General features: G+C 38.4%; 2 protein-coding genes across 3 annotated transcripts; one reads left to right on the top strand and one right to left on the bottom strand.

The window, feature by feature from the left end:
• The first annotated feature begins 1,505 nt into the window (after positions 1 to 1,505).
• Positions 1,506 to 2,565, top strand: LOC119694612. The gene is made up of 3 exons (XM_038121372.2): positions 1,506 to 1,532; positions 1,792 to 1,942; positions 2,207 to 2,565. The coding sequence occupies exons 1-3, from the start codon at positions 1,506 to 1,508 to the stop codon at positions 2,374 to 2,376; spliced, it is 348 nt and encodes a 115-aa protein (XP_037977300.2). The 3' UTR covers positions 2,377 to 2,565.
• A 3,567-nt stretch (positions 2,566 to 6,132) lies between these two features.
• On the bottom strand, positions 6,133 to 13,073 carry LOC119694616. 2 transcript variants are annotated; one of them, XM_038121393.2, is made up of 3 exons: positions 7,075 to 7,216; positions 6,673 to 6,823; positions 6,133 to 6,404 (listed from the first exon to the last, which is right to left on the bottom strand). In XM_038121393.2, the coding sequence occupies exons 1-3, from the start codon at positions 7,117 to 7,119 to the stop codon at positions 6,235 to 6,237; spliced, it is 366 nt and encodes a 121-aa protein (XP_037977321.2). In that variant the 5' UTR covers positions 7,120 to 7,216; the 3' UTR covers positions 6,133 to 6,234. The 2 variants fall into 2 exon arrangements, with proteins under 2 accessions (XP_037977321.2, XP_048482647.1); XM_048626690.1 differs by lacking the exons at positions 6,673 to 6,823; positions 7,075 to 7,216 and adding an exon at positions 12,927 to 13,073.
• Between the last annotated feature and the right edge of the window lie 2,605 nt (positions 13,074 to 15,678).

Raw genomic sequence — 15,678 nt, 5'->3', positions numbered from 1 at the left:
TCATGAAATTTGGTTTACGAGAAGCTTGTCACTTGGGTTACTTATGATCCCGGTATCTTGACGGGAAAGAGACGCCAGATAAACGACATTTAAACGACATTATGGATTTAAATTTTAAATTCATTGTAAGTACTAATAAAATTCAGACATTCAATACGGTTTTTATTGATATTATTACCTAATCCACCAAGTAACCAAATATATAAAGTGGTCTTAAAAAATACGAATAGGCCCTGCCTATTAAAATGTAAACAACGAACTGACTATGAATGTGAAGAAAGACAGGACGGGAACATGCCATCGTACCGTGGGACGCCCTTCAGCTCGGTGGACTGGTGACCTTATAGACAGGACCTATAACTCTATATGGCATGTTATTAGTACTGACCTATTTAAAAAAGTACCTAAATGCGGTAAACTCTTTTTTTACCCAAGTGACCGTGCTTTTTGAAGGTTTTGCTTCGTAATTTATCTGAGTGCAGTTAAGTATAATATTTGAAAGTAATGTTTCATTTGTGAGTGAATAATTAGTTTCGTCACGATACTCGCATTGATAGCTACTTTTTGAAGGCACAAGTCTAGTCATTGTCGGATATCTTTCCATTATGAATGTAATACACGTGAAGCCTCACATTAAGGAAGTCACCAGGCCCTTAGTAAAAAAACGTTCAAAGATCCAGGAGCATTTTAGATCCATATTTATTTGGCACGCAATTTTTGGCTACAATTTTATAAAACGGAGCGGTTGGGAAGGCATACTTATTAATCTGTACTGCTTCAGTGTAATGTTCTGCTGTTTGGGGTATAGTGCCTATCAGTACGGTACGTCCGAGGACACTCACACCTGGAGGATATTCTTCATGGCGGTGGAATATTCCATCTCGGTTCTCTACAACAGTTACATATTTAATATTAAAAACGAGAGCGATGAGAGTTTCGATAAGATCGATGTACACATTGGTTTTGGCACAAAAGAATTGAACAACATAAAATACTGGCAGAATTTAATAATTATTTGTGTTTTTATAAAAAAAATATTGGCCAGTATCATTGCAACAATAATTTTTAAGACGGAATTGACGTTCCATAATCTTATGACAGACTTTGTGCGGGTTTTCGTCGTGTTAGGGGTGCATCTTAGTCAAATGCCCCGTTTGATTTTCTTTGGGTCGCTGTATTACAAAACGAAACTACTTCGGATGCGGATAGAGGGATTAGAGGGCGCTCCAACAGAGACGCATCGGATTGTGTACAAAGAGATAATTGATGCCTTAGACTCATCGCCTACGTCAAAAAATTTAAAGCCAATGGTTGGTTTTCTCCATACTATAAAGTTTGTAATGTTAATACACAGATCGACACTACCTATAAGAAAAGCCGTTGCACAAAATTCATTGGAGAGACCTTTTCATACTTAAACATATAGATTTATGCGTGCTTATTGTTTTCAGTTGTTCCTCAATCTGGTGTGTTCTGTTCCGAAAATAATGTTCAGTATCTACCAAATGCTTTGGTTTAGCAAATATGTCCAGGTAAGAATTGTTACTACTGACCATAGAAGTTATAAACTATTACTAACTTTATGCTTCTGTTCTGTGGATAACTGCCATTGATTTTGAATATGAAATAAAGAATCCTTTTCAGAAAATATATTTGTAACTATCTTTCTACCATTGTGGTTTCTGTATACTAGTTATGGTGTTTCGTATGCAGTAAAAATACCTACTATGCTATAACCTATACACCTCACATAATCGAAAGTAAGTGCCATTCAAAATACCCAAATTGTAGGTCCCGATCTGGTTTATTACATACATAGTGACAGATGTGATCCAACTGGGCATGATGCCGTGTCTGCCGGGCGTCATCACAGAAATGATCGCAAACGAAATAGAAAAAATCAAGATTTCCCTAACCAACCACTTATACGAAGATAATAATGGTGAGTGTTTTTATAATTGCCTTGCCAGTGAGCCAATTAGCAGTCCACAGAGTGTACACTTTTGTCCACTCCCGCCACCGCTTCAATATAAATTTGAACGTATTTAACTCATTTCCAATTACGGCGCTAATAGCCCATGGCTGCTGGAGAAGCTGCAAATGTAAACCGCCCGCTCGCGACCGGTGTCACCACAGTGTGTGGCCTTCGTGGTCTATCAGGATCTGTATAGTCGTCACATTTGTCAAGCTGTTGTTTGCATTGTAGGAATCAATGACCGCGGCTCGGCGGAGGGGTTCCTGCGCTACCTGCAGCTGCGCCCGCTCCGCTGCAGCGTGTGGCGGCTGCTGCCCGTGGACCTGACGCTGCCCGTGAGCCTGCTGAGTCTCTGCACCACCTACCTCATCGTGCTCATACAGTTCTCCGACTTGTATTGACGAGGAGACGATCTGCATAGCGATCGATAGGCAGAGAACCTAATTCAAAAACTGCTACGCGGCTACGGGCTACGTCATCGTCGTAGTAACTGAATACCTACCATACACACCTATAATCTTAACCATCCGTATTTTTTGTCACTTGTAGTAATAATTTAATAATTAAGGTCTTCAGGAATACATTTTTATCTGTATAAGCAGCGCCGTTGTTTTTTATTCAAACTGCTGCGAAATGAAACCGTAGCCGTAGATATATTATTATTTGAACACAACATTCAGGTGCGCTGTTAAATGTAATATCACAGACAGGCAGCGGCAGGCCTTTTCCGTTCAGGAAGATTTGGTGCAATTTCACTGGAACTTTTAATTGCTCACGAGTGTAATTATTCGAGAATTCGAGTAGTCCGTCCACTACCGAACATTTTACTCTACCAAAAAACACTCTGTCCTCATCCTTATAACTTACTTATAGTTAAATAAGTACTTGAATTAATTTACAACCAATTATATCATCATCACGACCCATTACGTCCACACTGCTGGGGCACGGGTCTCCTTCCATTGAAGGAAGGGTTTTAGGTCTAGTCCACCACGCTGACCAAGTGCAGGTTGGGGGACCCTAACACAAGTTGCTTGTGCTGAGAGAGTTGTCGGGTAAGTGGGCAACCCGACTGTCAGATGACTAGGCTTAACGACTGCTGCCGAAGCAGCAACCGGGACCCACCAATTATATAATTAATTTAAATTACCTACTTTTAGTCACTGAGGAGAAGAAATGGCGAAATAAACTCCTCGAGTATCTTTTAAACTTTTTGCTTATATCTATGTAGTGCCTACAATTTTACTTAAATATCTAGTACAATTTTATTGAGGTGGACAATATCACGTGTTTTTATTATTTAAATACAATGTATACCTACCATCGCTCTTACGGCAAAGGTAAACATCGTGAGGAAACCTGCAGATCTTGATTCTAGAAATCTAAATGTATACTTGTGTACCCTAAGTGCATTATAATCATTCAAAAACTGCGATACAGCTCGCGACCTATCACGTGAGTACAAATGTACAGCGAAAAGCGGGTCTTGCGAGTCACCTCTGACAACCCCTTCGGGGATTACAGTCGTGAGCATAAATATGTAAGTATGTATGTATGTATGTATGTATGTATTGTCAATGGAACTAAATAAATGAAAATAACTAAAATACACAAGCCTGGCTATAGCTACCTCTGTTAACTGTCTGATGGTAGAAACATTACCACATAAGCCGCAGAACTCAATCTGCCAGCTGTCCTCTCAACATGTGAAAAATAAGAATGATTCTAAAATCGAGCCTTGGGAAACACCCATAACTCCTGACAGGACAGCCAGCCGAACGCACTCCATTTATGTCGACTAGTAAAGTTCTTGTCAAGTATGATTCCAATAATGTAAAATTTAGCCCATAATATTTAAGTTTCATAAGTGGAGGGGCATGATTTACACAATCAAAGGCTTTTAATAGATGGCAAAATATACCTCCATCATCAAGACGTTCCTTCCAAGCACTAAATAATTATGTGCATGACCAACGCGACACTAGCGTCGGCTGTAGTTCGACCTTTGGTGAAACCGAACTGTTGGTTATGAAGGGGGCTGTGAATACTGAGGTGCGAAAGCATTTGATACAGCATATTTTTTTTCAAATATTTTACTCTCTTGTCATTTATATATTTTTATGACTTGAATAATAATGAGCCGTTTTCCTTGACAGCTGTCAGTTGAGCTTTTGGGTAAGCCGATAGATGGCGTGAAAACGCAGTGTACCAACTGTCAAAAATTACATAGAGAGCAAAGAGTACTAAACTCAGAATAAGAACTCACTAGTTGTGATTAAATGTCGGGTGGTAGCGCGAGCCATCCTTCCGAGGCTCAGACTGCATGTGGCTTGGGATAGTGCTAAGTATTCTGTGAATAGTTCTACCCGCGCCGTCACGTAGTGTTCTTTTCTCTATGCGCGCCGTTTGAACGGGTGCTGCGTGCGAGAACTGATTTTCTATTTTTATTTATTGTATGATCCTAAATAAGATCCCAAAGAAATACTTACAAGACAAGATGAGAATGTGTGCCGTCGCAACTTGTAAAAATAAAGGACATCATAAATTTCCAAATGATGAAAGCCAGGCGCAACAATGGATTAAGGCGACTCGGATAAATGTGCGAAAAATTGATTGGAAACTGCGAAAACATTCATGGTTGTGTTCGGATCATTTCATACCAAGTGATTTTCATTCACGTAAGTAAGTTAAATCATTCGCGGTAATGTAAATTAACCATTGTTACATAACATGATATATTATGTAGGTATGTACCTATCTAACATAAGCACTCAAACGCTGAAGCAACAGTGACATCGACATCATAGAGAAAATAATACTACAATTCTACCTACCTATAGTGCCACAATCTTATCTGTTCCGGTGGCGACATCGCTGTGATCGAATCCAGTGTTGCTTTCGATTAAATTTTGCCTATTTCTGGTTTAAACGACAATGCATTTCTGCTATTACCTATTGTAATAATTAGGTACATTCATAAGTATAGTAGGTACTATAGATAAAACAAAATATAGGGTCGATAGTAAATGAAAGTGGATATAATATATCAAACGACATTTGTTTCAGTGTAGTTCTGATTATGTTCTGCTTCTGATATAGGAGATTAAATCTAGATTACAATGCTATAGGTAATATATGTGGGTCGTGGGAATAACGAGATAGATAGACTTAAAAAAAACAATTAATGAAGTATTATTATTATTCTTGAACACTTTATTTTACATTTTCTAAAGTAACAAGAAACAATAGCATACAATTAAAATAAATTCAGACAGTGTGCAAAGGCTAATACATCATCATCATCATCATCTTGACCCATCACGTCCCCACTGCTGGGGCACGGGTCTCCTTCCAAAGGCTAATTGCCAAAAAGCAATTTCTTTCAGCCAACTCTTGATTGGTTGGGAAAACAATGACATGTCATAAATCATCATTATTTCGTCTAAAATCGCTGCAGGTGCGCGAAATTCTTCTTGGTATACTGCCTAAGATTTAAAGTATCATGTCATGTTATCACACCTGTAATCAAAGAAAAATAAAGATTATATAATTTTCATCACGAGTATCATCACGACTCATCCCGTCCCCACTGCTGGGGCACGGGCCTCTCTGGAAAATATTACATAAAATTACATGGAGTATATGGGTAAAATTATTCGTCATATTTGGCAACACTAACCTGTAGCCGCTGCAACTCGTTCTTCCAATTTTTCAAACGGAATTAAAGGCGCCTGAATACGTTATTTTTCCTGCATAAAAGCCAATATATATAGTACTACTTTTCTTGCATTACATTACAGTGCTTTTGGTAGTATTTCACCCAGAAAATCACAAATCAAATTAAATAACAACAATTGAAATTGACAACTCAAATAACGCACAGAGTATGAAATGACGTTTGACAATGACGTTTCGTTAGTTGCACATTTTGACCACCGGAACAGATAAGATTGTGGCACTATACGTCACTTTCACATTTCGTTAGCCTCACAGAATAACATATTGTGATCTGAGTGTGTTCTGAGGGTTTGAAAGTTGGTACGACCCCAGACAACGCCATCTATTTCTCCAAAAAGGAACTTTTTTTTTTTTTTAACAAACGCCTCATTCCATAATAATTTTGACACGATTTTCATAAATATAGAAGTAGGCTTAGGTATTATGTATCTCAGAAACTATATTGTACTAGTCTAGGGGAAAAAATCTTCTCAAACGTTCTGACGAATGCGCATTCGTGAGAACGTTTCGTCGTCTCCTTGTCAATACAAGTCGGAGAACTGTATGAGCACGATGAGGTAGGTGGTGCAGAGACTCAGCAGGCTCACGGGCAGCGTCAGGTCCACGGGCAGCAGCCGCCACACGCTGCAGCGGAGCGGGCGCAGCTGCAGGTAGCGTAGGAACCCCTCCGCCGAGCCGCGGTCATTGATTCCTACAATGCAAACAACAGCTTGACAAATGTGACGACTATACAGATCCTGATAGACCACGAAGGCCGCACACTGTGGTGTCACCGGTCGCGAGCGGGCGATTTACGTTTGCAGCTTCTCCAGCCGTGGCGTGGGTTATTTCGAGCCTTAGTTGGAAATAAGTTAAATACGTTCAAATTAATATTGAAGTGGTGGCGGGAGTGGGCAAAAGTGTGTTCTCCGTGGACTGCTAGTTGGCTCACTGGAAAGGCAATAATAAAATACACTCACCCTTATTATCGTCGTATAAGTAGTTGGTTAGATAAATCTTGATTTTTTCTATTTCGTTTGCGATCATTTCAGTGATGACGCCCGGCAGACACGGCAACATGCCCAGTTGGATCACCTCTGTCGCCATGAATGGCATAAACCAGATCGGGACCTACAATTCAGGACGGTTTATTTTTAAAACCTTTTGGCACTTATGTGCGATGATGCCTGTTGATAGATAGGTACCGTTACGTATTGACTGCATACGAAGAAGAAACCTAGTATGTAGAAACCATAGAAGTAATAAGCTTTTTTTCCTGAAAGCGATTATTTATTTCAAATCCATAATCCATGGCAGTTACCTATGGAAGTAACAAGTTTACTAATAGTTTATTACTTATGGTCAGTAGTAACAATTCATACCTGGACATATTTTCCAAACCAGAGCATTTGGTAGATACAGAACATTATTTTCGGAACAGAACACACCAGATTGAGGAACAACTGAAACCAGCAATGAACTATAATTAGTTATGTTTTAAATTTATAAAACTACTGCTTTCAGTACGAAATGGTCTCGCAGTTTGATTTCGTTCAAGATGCGACGGCTAATCTTATCTTATAGGTTGAAGTGTATTAACTTTGCTAACTATACATATACTTACCTAATATGGAGAATACCAACCATGGGCTTTAAATTTTTGGACGTTTGCGATGAGTCTAAAGCGTCAATTATCTCTTTGTACACAATCCGATATGTCTCGGTCGGAGCGCTCTCTAATCCCTCTATACGCATGCGAAGTAGTTTCATTTTGTAATACAGCGACCCAAAGAAAACCAAACGGGGCATTTGACTAAGATTCACCCCTAACACGACGAAAACCCGCACAAAGTCTGACATAAGATTATGGAACGTCAATTCCGTCTTAAAAATTATTATTGCAATGATCGTGCCCAATATTTTTTTGATAAAAACACAAATCATTATGAAATTGTGCCAGTATTTTATGTTGTTCAATTCTTTTGTGCCAAAACCAACGTGTACATCGATCTTATCGAAACTCTCATCGCTCTCGTTTTTTATATTAAATATGTAACTGTTGTAGAGAACCGAGATGGAATATTCCACCGCCATGAAGAATATCCTCCACATGTGAATGTCCTCGGACGTACTGTACTGATAGGCACTATGCCCCAAGCAGCAGAACATTACACTTAAGCAGTAAAGATTAATAATTATCCCTTCCCAACCGGTCCGTTTTATAAAATTGTAGCCAAAAATTGCGTGCCAAATAAATATGGATCTAAAATGCTCCTGGATCTTTGAGCGTTTTTTTGCAAAGGGAGTGGTAAGTTCCTTAATGTGAGGCTTCACGTGTATTACATTCATAATGGAGAGATGTTCAATAGTGACTAGACTTCTGCCTTCAAAAAGTAAGCTATGAACGCATGTGTCGTGACGAAACTAATTATTCACTCAACATGGTAACAGCAAGTAACATTACTTTAATATACTTAACTGCACTCAGATAAATTAACTATATTCAAAAACTACGGTCATTTGAGTGAAAGAAAGAGTTTACCGGATTAACTTTTAATATAAGTAATAATAAGTAGTTTACATTGGTGTCTGTTATGGATTTATACAAAAAAATGATTTTTAAATACGCTTTGACATAACACATACATACTCAATTACTCACTCACCACTGTAATCCCCGAAGGTCACCTTTGACTACCCACATGTAGGTATACATAGAGTGTGCATAGTAGGTATATATATATATATATATATCTTAATTCTAGATATGTACTGTACATACCCTATGTGCATTGTATTTATTGACCTATCACGTGAGTACAAATGTAGGTACAGCGTAAAGCGGACTACCCACACACCCTAGGTTTCCTCACTATATTTTATTTTATCGTAAGAGTAAGTATGTGGTATAATTTAAAAATGACTTTAATAATTTTGGGATTCATATATTATTCACGTTTCACATAAATATTAAAAATAGGTTTTTTTATGTACTTATCTCAGAAACTATCTTGTTCTAGTATAGAGGAAAAAAACTTCTGAAACGTTCTCTGCCCATTCGTGCCCACTAATCCGCGCAGGGGCGTATTTAAAGATTGCGCGCCCTGGGCTCCTGTAGTTTTCCGCCCCATCAAGGAATGAAAGAAATAAAAAAATACTTATTTTTTTTTCTGTGTACATAATTCGTCACAAACTTGTTTATTACATCATTGTAATTAATTTTATTAGTTAAAATTTCGATGTAAGGAAATGCCACTTTTAAATCATTTTTCTTAATTAATAAGTTTAATTCCCTTCTACTTGTTTCAGTTTTATATCCCTGAGACAACAAATTATTTTTAACCTTCTTCAAAGAAAGGAGGAGGTTCTCAATTCGTCGGGATCTTTTTTTTATATACCTATAATAACCGATTAATCCGCCGTTTATGGACCGATTTTGAAAATTGTTTTTTTGATGTATAGGGAAGCTCCCAGGTGGTCCAATTATTTTTTCAGAATTTTATTTCACCCCCAAGTGTAGGGGTAAAAACAGGGTATGAATTTCCATTTTGGGCACCTATTAACCGATTCTAATGAAATTTAGAACGTTATTATAACAAAAAATATGATGGTGACCTTGAGCTGATCTAATGATGGAAACGGAAGGCCGTCAAGAGAATTCCTCAACGGTATATAGCCACTACCTCATGTTTAGGCTTGAATGATTCGTTCTGACTAGTAGGAATTATTTGTATCATTTTCATCATAATTTTGATTGACAATAAAATTATTATTTAATCTAAACTAAAAACAAAAAAATATAATAATAATTTGAAAAAACCGGCCAAGTGCGAGTCGGGCTCGCGCACAAAGGGTTCCGTAGTAAGCACAATAACTTAACCAAAATTACAGTTAAATCAACCTATCTCAAAAACTATAAGAGATACTTTGATCAAACCAAAAATCGTTGAAAGAGTTAATTAGCATGCATCACCTCTATTTTTTTTAGAATTTTATACCCCGTAGTTATAAAAATAGAGGGGGGGGGACATACTTTTTACGACTTTGAGAGCTGATATCTCAAAAACCGTTCACTTTAAGAAAAATGTTTTTTAGAAAACTTTATATCATTTTAAAAGACCTTTCCATTGATACCCCACACGGGTATGTACATCGAAAAAAAAAATTTCATCCCTCAGTTACATGTATGGGGGGCCCCACCCCCAATTCTTTTTTTTACTATTTAGTGTCATATTTTTGTAGCGGTTCATACAACACATATTCCCATCAAATTTCATCACTGTAGTACTTATAGTTTCCGAGTAAATCGGCTGTGACAGACGGACAGACGGACAGACGGACATGACGAAACTATAAGGGTTCCGTTTTTGCCATTTTGGCTACGGAACCCTAAAAATATGGATTTTTGGAGTAAGTTTTTTTTTCTAATAATTATATTAAGATACATTCGTAATAATTAATAATAATTATAGTATATCATCCGCGAGATCTGTAGGATAACACTTTTGGAGTGATAATGCATTTGATTTATTTTCCGCTTCAAAAAGTGTACCCAAATTGTATAAAAATACAAATTTGGCGGTCACAGCATCATAGAATGTTTTACGCCTCCTTAACTCGTCCAACTAAATTGTATTGTATTGTAGGTACTAGTTCCAAGACATACACCTCGAACGCTCTGCGCCGCGTTAACCGCAAAAATGAATACTATTCCAACTTCTGTTCCACTACTTCGCCGCCCAGAGCCCGCCTATAGCAGTCAGTGTAGTGTAGAGTACCTACCGACCTACATAATGTACAAGGTGGGCCAAAAGTAATCACCCTATTGGAAGTTGCTCTCATTTGTGCAATAGGCCGCCAATTCCAAATTATTATGTTGATATTGGTCTACTAGACAAATGCAGAATACAAGTGCAGAAGCCATGGACTGACATAGTTACTCCCCAAGCACGCGAAATAGTTCATTGTATTTATTTTGTTTCCGGGCCGCCTTTTTTTTCGTTTTATCTGTCATTTTTCCCTGCAATATCGCCCGATTTAACCGTTTCAGACGGTTTTTGAGGGGTTTTTTGAAGTCCTGTGTTTATGTGAATAAGCCCGTGTCTCTGGAAGCCCTCAAAGACAACATTCGACACGAGTGCGAGAATCTCTCGCTCGAAGTTCTCGCTGAAGTGATGAGAAATGCCAAAAAACGAGCCCGTATCATCTTCTCGAATAAAATTGTAATCATCATTTGCCACAGCATCTATATAGATGTTTGTTGCAGCGCTCGTGGGTTATGAGTTACGACGGCCGCACCGTCGTTGATGGCTGTATAGTCCAATAGCAGCACGACATTTTTTCCCACAATAGTTGCAGACGAAACGCGAATCCAACGGAGGAGGCATAGGGTCAAATAAACAGAATCAAAGTTTTTCATTTAGAAAAAAATGCGAGCCAAACAACATCGGATGACTTCTTTTGGTCCACCTTATGAGAACATTGTGGTGATAGATAGAACAAAAAATATATATTTTTCTGGATAGACGAGTACATTTTAAAACGTTTAGAAATAAACTTGTGCAGGGCGACTAAGTGAGGCAAAAAAAATATCTTTAGATTTCCTTAAAAAAAATACCGAGGCGGAAAAAAAATATAACTATTCCACCGGTTCAGAAAAGACAAAAGGCCGGCTTTCATACTTTTAAATCAAATTTCTTAAGACATGAAATCAACATGTGGAAAGATGGCTCAGGGCCGTTCTAGGCTTACGTCCTAAAATATTGTACTGTACTTTTTTAATCCTCCAACCTAAAGCCCAAGGGCGGCCTGCCGGCCGCCCCTGTGCCGCCCCTCGCCGCCTGCCGCCCCGGGCTGTAGCCCTTTTAGCCCTAGGGTAAATACGCCCCTGTTGTATGATCTCCTCGTCAATACAAGTCGGAGAACTGTATGAGCACGATGAGGTAGGTGGTGCAGAGACTCAGCAGGCTCACGGGCAGCGTCAGGTCCACGGGCAGCAGCCGCTACACGCTGCAGCGGAGCGGGCGCAGCTGCAGGTAGCGCAGGAACCCCTCTGCCAAGCCGCGGTCATTGATTCCTACAATGAAAACAATAGATTGATAAATATGACGACTGCAGATCCTGGTGAACTCCGAAGGGTGTAGTGTCACCGGTCGCGAGCGTGCGAGCCTCCCGATTTACATACATTTGCTGCTTTTTCGTAGTAAGGTAACGAGTTAAATGAGTGAACATACATAAGCTCACGACTGTAGTACCCGAAGGGGTAGTCAGAGGTGACTCGCATTTGCTGTAGTTACATTTGTACTCATGTGATAGGTCGCGAGCCGTATATCCGTTTTTGAATGAGTACCATGCCCTGAAATTGTCAGGTAAGTGGGCAACCCGACTGTCAGATGTTTTCAACCTACCCCAAGGCCTCTGACTAGGCTTAACGACTGCTGCGGAAGCAGCAACCGGGACCCACGGCTTAACGTGCCGACCGAAGCGCGGAAGTGTCCAGAAAAGAACCACTTGAAATCGGTCACCCATCCAATGGCTGACCATGTGTTGCTTAACCTCAGTGATCAGTTACGATTAGGGCATGCAATACCGTAATACCGGTATTCGGAATACCGGTATCAGAGACAAAATTCACGCTTTTTTCAATACCGGTATTGAAAGTTAATACCGGTATTGAAGTAATACCGGAATTGGACTTTTTTAGGTTATAATAAAGCGATTAAGATATAGTATTCCTAATGTACTGTGAAAGCGCACTTGTTTCCAACCGTTTGATGCAGTTTTCGGCCGTTTGATATCTACTGTTGTCCATGCGTAAACGGACACTGGATGTAAAAATAATAATTTATTGTAAAATTTAAACTCTAATACTCAATTATCGTAAAAATCTATTACAAAAAACTGAATTTCATTGCTTTTTCTCGTTTTATTTTGACCTATACGACCTTTAATCACAATATATGCCATTTATTACAAGGAAATCTAATACCGGTATTAATACCGGGATCCCGGTATTGAGTTGCAATACCGGAACTCAATACCGGTATTGAAAATAGTTCCGGTATTGCATGCCCTAGTTACGATCACTGAAGCCAGCTCGACTATGGACGCTTAATTAGTAAACATTATGTTTAATATTGTATATTGGAGGAAGTGATACAGGGCACGCAAAAGTATGACTGCTAATTACCCCACTGGAAAGATAATAATAAATAAAATACACTCAGTCACTCACCCTTATTATCGTCGTATAAGTAGTTGGTTAGAGAAATCTTGATTTTGTCTATTTCGTTTGCGATCATTTCTGTGATGACGCCCGGCAGACACGGCAACATGCCCATTTGGATGATTTCTATCGCAACGAATATCAAAAACCAGATCGGGATCTACAATACAAGTCGGTACCTATATTTTAAGGTAAGTACTATTCAGTTTATAGGTTGACTGTACTTATACAAAAAAGCATAGAACCATAGAACAAACGTGTGCATCGGTCCCTTCATCATCATCATCGTCATCAGCCAATAATCATCCACTGCATCGGTCCCGCATGGCAAAAAATAAGGGAAACGACTTCATAGACATTTAGGAAGAAAAAAAGTCTCTGTTCGAAAGTAACAAGTGCATAAAGGTGGCCCGCCGCCGCCGCTGAAACGCAGAGGACTGCGCGGCCACGCTATTGTTACTCTTGAAGTCCTCATGGTCATGGAATCCTTTATTCCTCGCCGTGAAAACGATTAATTATTTCAAAACCATAGCATTTAAGTAGGTAAGTATTAAGTTCATATTATTAACAATTCTTACCGCAAAATCTTTTATACACCAGAGTATTTGGTGGATATGGAACATTATTTTCGGAACAGAACACACCAGGTTGAGGAACAACTGAAACCAATTAGAACCTTGGTGTAGCTACTTTATCTATTCTATATAAGTAAAAATAGTCTCCTATAAAAAGTAGGAAATAGCCAAATTCCGTGCTCGATGCGACTGCTTACCTCGTGGAGTCAACTAGCTGCGCAGGAGTTTAACTTTACTAACTTCATAATAATAATAATAAGGATAATACAAACCATAGGCTTTAAATTTTTTGACGTAGGCGATGAGTCTAAAGCATCAATTATCTCTTTATACACAATCCGATATGTCTCCTGTTTCCCCAGCCGGCCCTCTATCCGCAACCGAAGTAGTTTCATTTTGTAATACAGTGACCCAAAGAAAACCAAACGCGGCATCTGACTTAGATCCGACCCTATCATTATGAAAACCCGCACAAAGTCTGACATAAGATAACGGAATGTTAATTCAACCTTAAAAACCATTATTGCACAGATTGTGCTCAATATTCTTTTCATAAAAACACTGATAATTATGAAATTGTGCCAGTATTTTATGTTGTTAAATTCTTTTGTTCCAAAACCAATGTGTACGTCGATGTTATCGAAACTATCATCATACTGGTTTTTTATATTAAATATGTAACTGTTGTAGAGAACCGAGATAGAATATTCTATCGCCATGAAAAAACTCATCCAGGTGTAAGTGTACCCAGAAGTGAAGAAATCATAGGTACTGTACCCCAAACAGCAAAACATTACACTGAAGCAGTAAAGATTAATGAGTAGCCCTTCCCAACCACTCCGTTTTATAAAATTGTAGCCAAAAATTGCGTGCCAAATAAATATGGATCTAAATTGCTCCTGGATCTTTGAGCGATTTTTTACTTTGTACTTTGGCTTGATGACTTCCTTAATATCAGGCTTTACTTGTATTACATTCATAATGGTGATATTTTCGACAGTGACTAACCACTACTCGAAAAGTAAACTATGCATGTCTCATGACTACTCCAACTAATTATTCACTCAACAACAGCAAATGTATTATTACTTTGATGCTTTGATAAACTGCACTCAGATATATTACGAAACAAAACCTTCAGAAACCTGGGTTGGTTACTAGGGCGGTTTTTTAGGGTTCCGTAGCCAAAATGGCAAAAACGGAACCCTTATAGTTTCGTCATGTCCGTCTGTCCGTCTGTCCGTCTGTCCGTCTGTCACAGCCGATTTACTCGGAAACTATAAGTACTACAGTGATGAAATTTGATGGGAATATGTGTTGTATGAACCGCTACAAAAATATGACACTAAATAGTAAAAAAAAGAATTGGGGGTGGGGCCCCCCATACATGTAACTGAGGGATGAAATTTTTTTTTTCGATGTACATACCCGTGTGGGGTATCAATGGAAAGGTCTTTTAAAATGATATAAAGTTTTCTAAAAAACATTTTTCTTAAAGTGAACGGTTTTTGAGATATCAGCTCTCAAAGTCGTAAAAAGTATGTCCCCCCCCCTCTATTTTTATAACTACGGGGTATAAAATTCTAAAAAAAATAGAGGTGATGCATGCTAATTAACTCTTTCAACGATTTTTGGTTTGATCAAAGTATCTCTTATAGTTTTTGAGATAGGTTGATTTAACTGTAATTTTGGTTAAGTTATTGTGCTTACTACGGAACCCTTTGTGCGCGAGCCCGACTCGCACTTGGCCGGTTTTTAAATTAAATAAGCTGTTTGAAAACTCCGCATATTTTTTTAACTATAATAATGAGTCTTGGAAAACAAATAATACCTGAGATTTAAAAGCAATCTTCGAATTTATATCGATGATGCCTGTTCATTGGTAGGTACCGTTACGTATTGACTGCATACGAAGAAGAAACCTAGTATATAGAAACCATAGAAGTAATAAGCTTTTTTTCCTGAAAGTGATTATTTATTTCAAATCCATAATCCACGGCAGTTACCTATGGCAGTAACAAAGTTACTAATAGTTTATTACTTATGGTCAGTAGTAACAATTCATACCTGGACATATTTTCCAAACCAGAGCATTTGGTAGATACAGAACATTATTTTCGGAACAGAACACACCAGATTGAGGAACAACTGAAACCAGCAATGAGCTATAATTAGTTATGTTTTAA

The sequence above is a fragment of the Plutella xylostella genome, chromosome 4 (genome assembly GCF_932276165.1).
Source record: "Plutella xylostella chromosome 4, ilPluXylo3.1, whole genome shotgun sequence".
Classification (NCBI taxonomy): Eukaryota; Metazoa; Arthropoda; class Insecta; order Lepidoptera; family Plutellidae; genus Plutella; species Plutella xylostella.
Note: the sequence above shows the minus strand (reverse complement) of the source record. Positions and strands in the feature narration are given on the sequence as shown.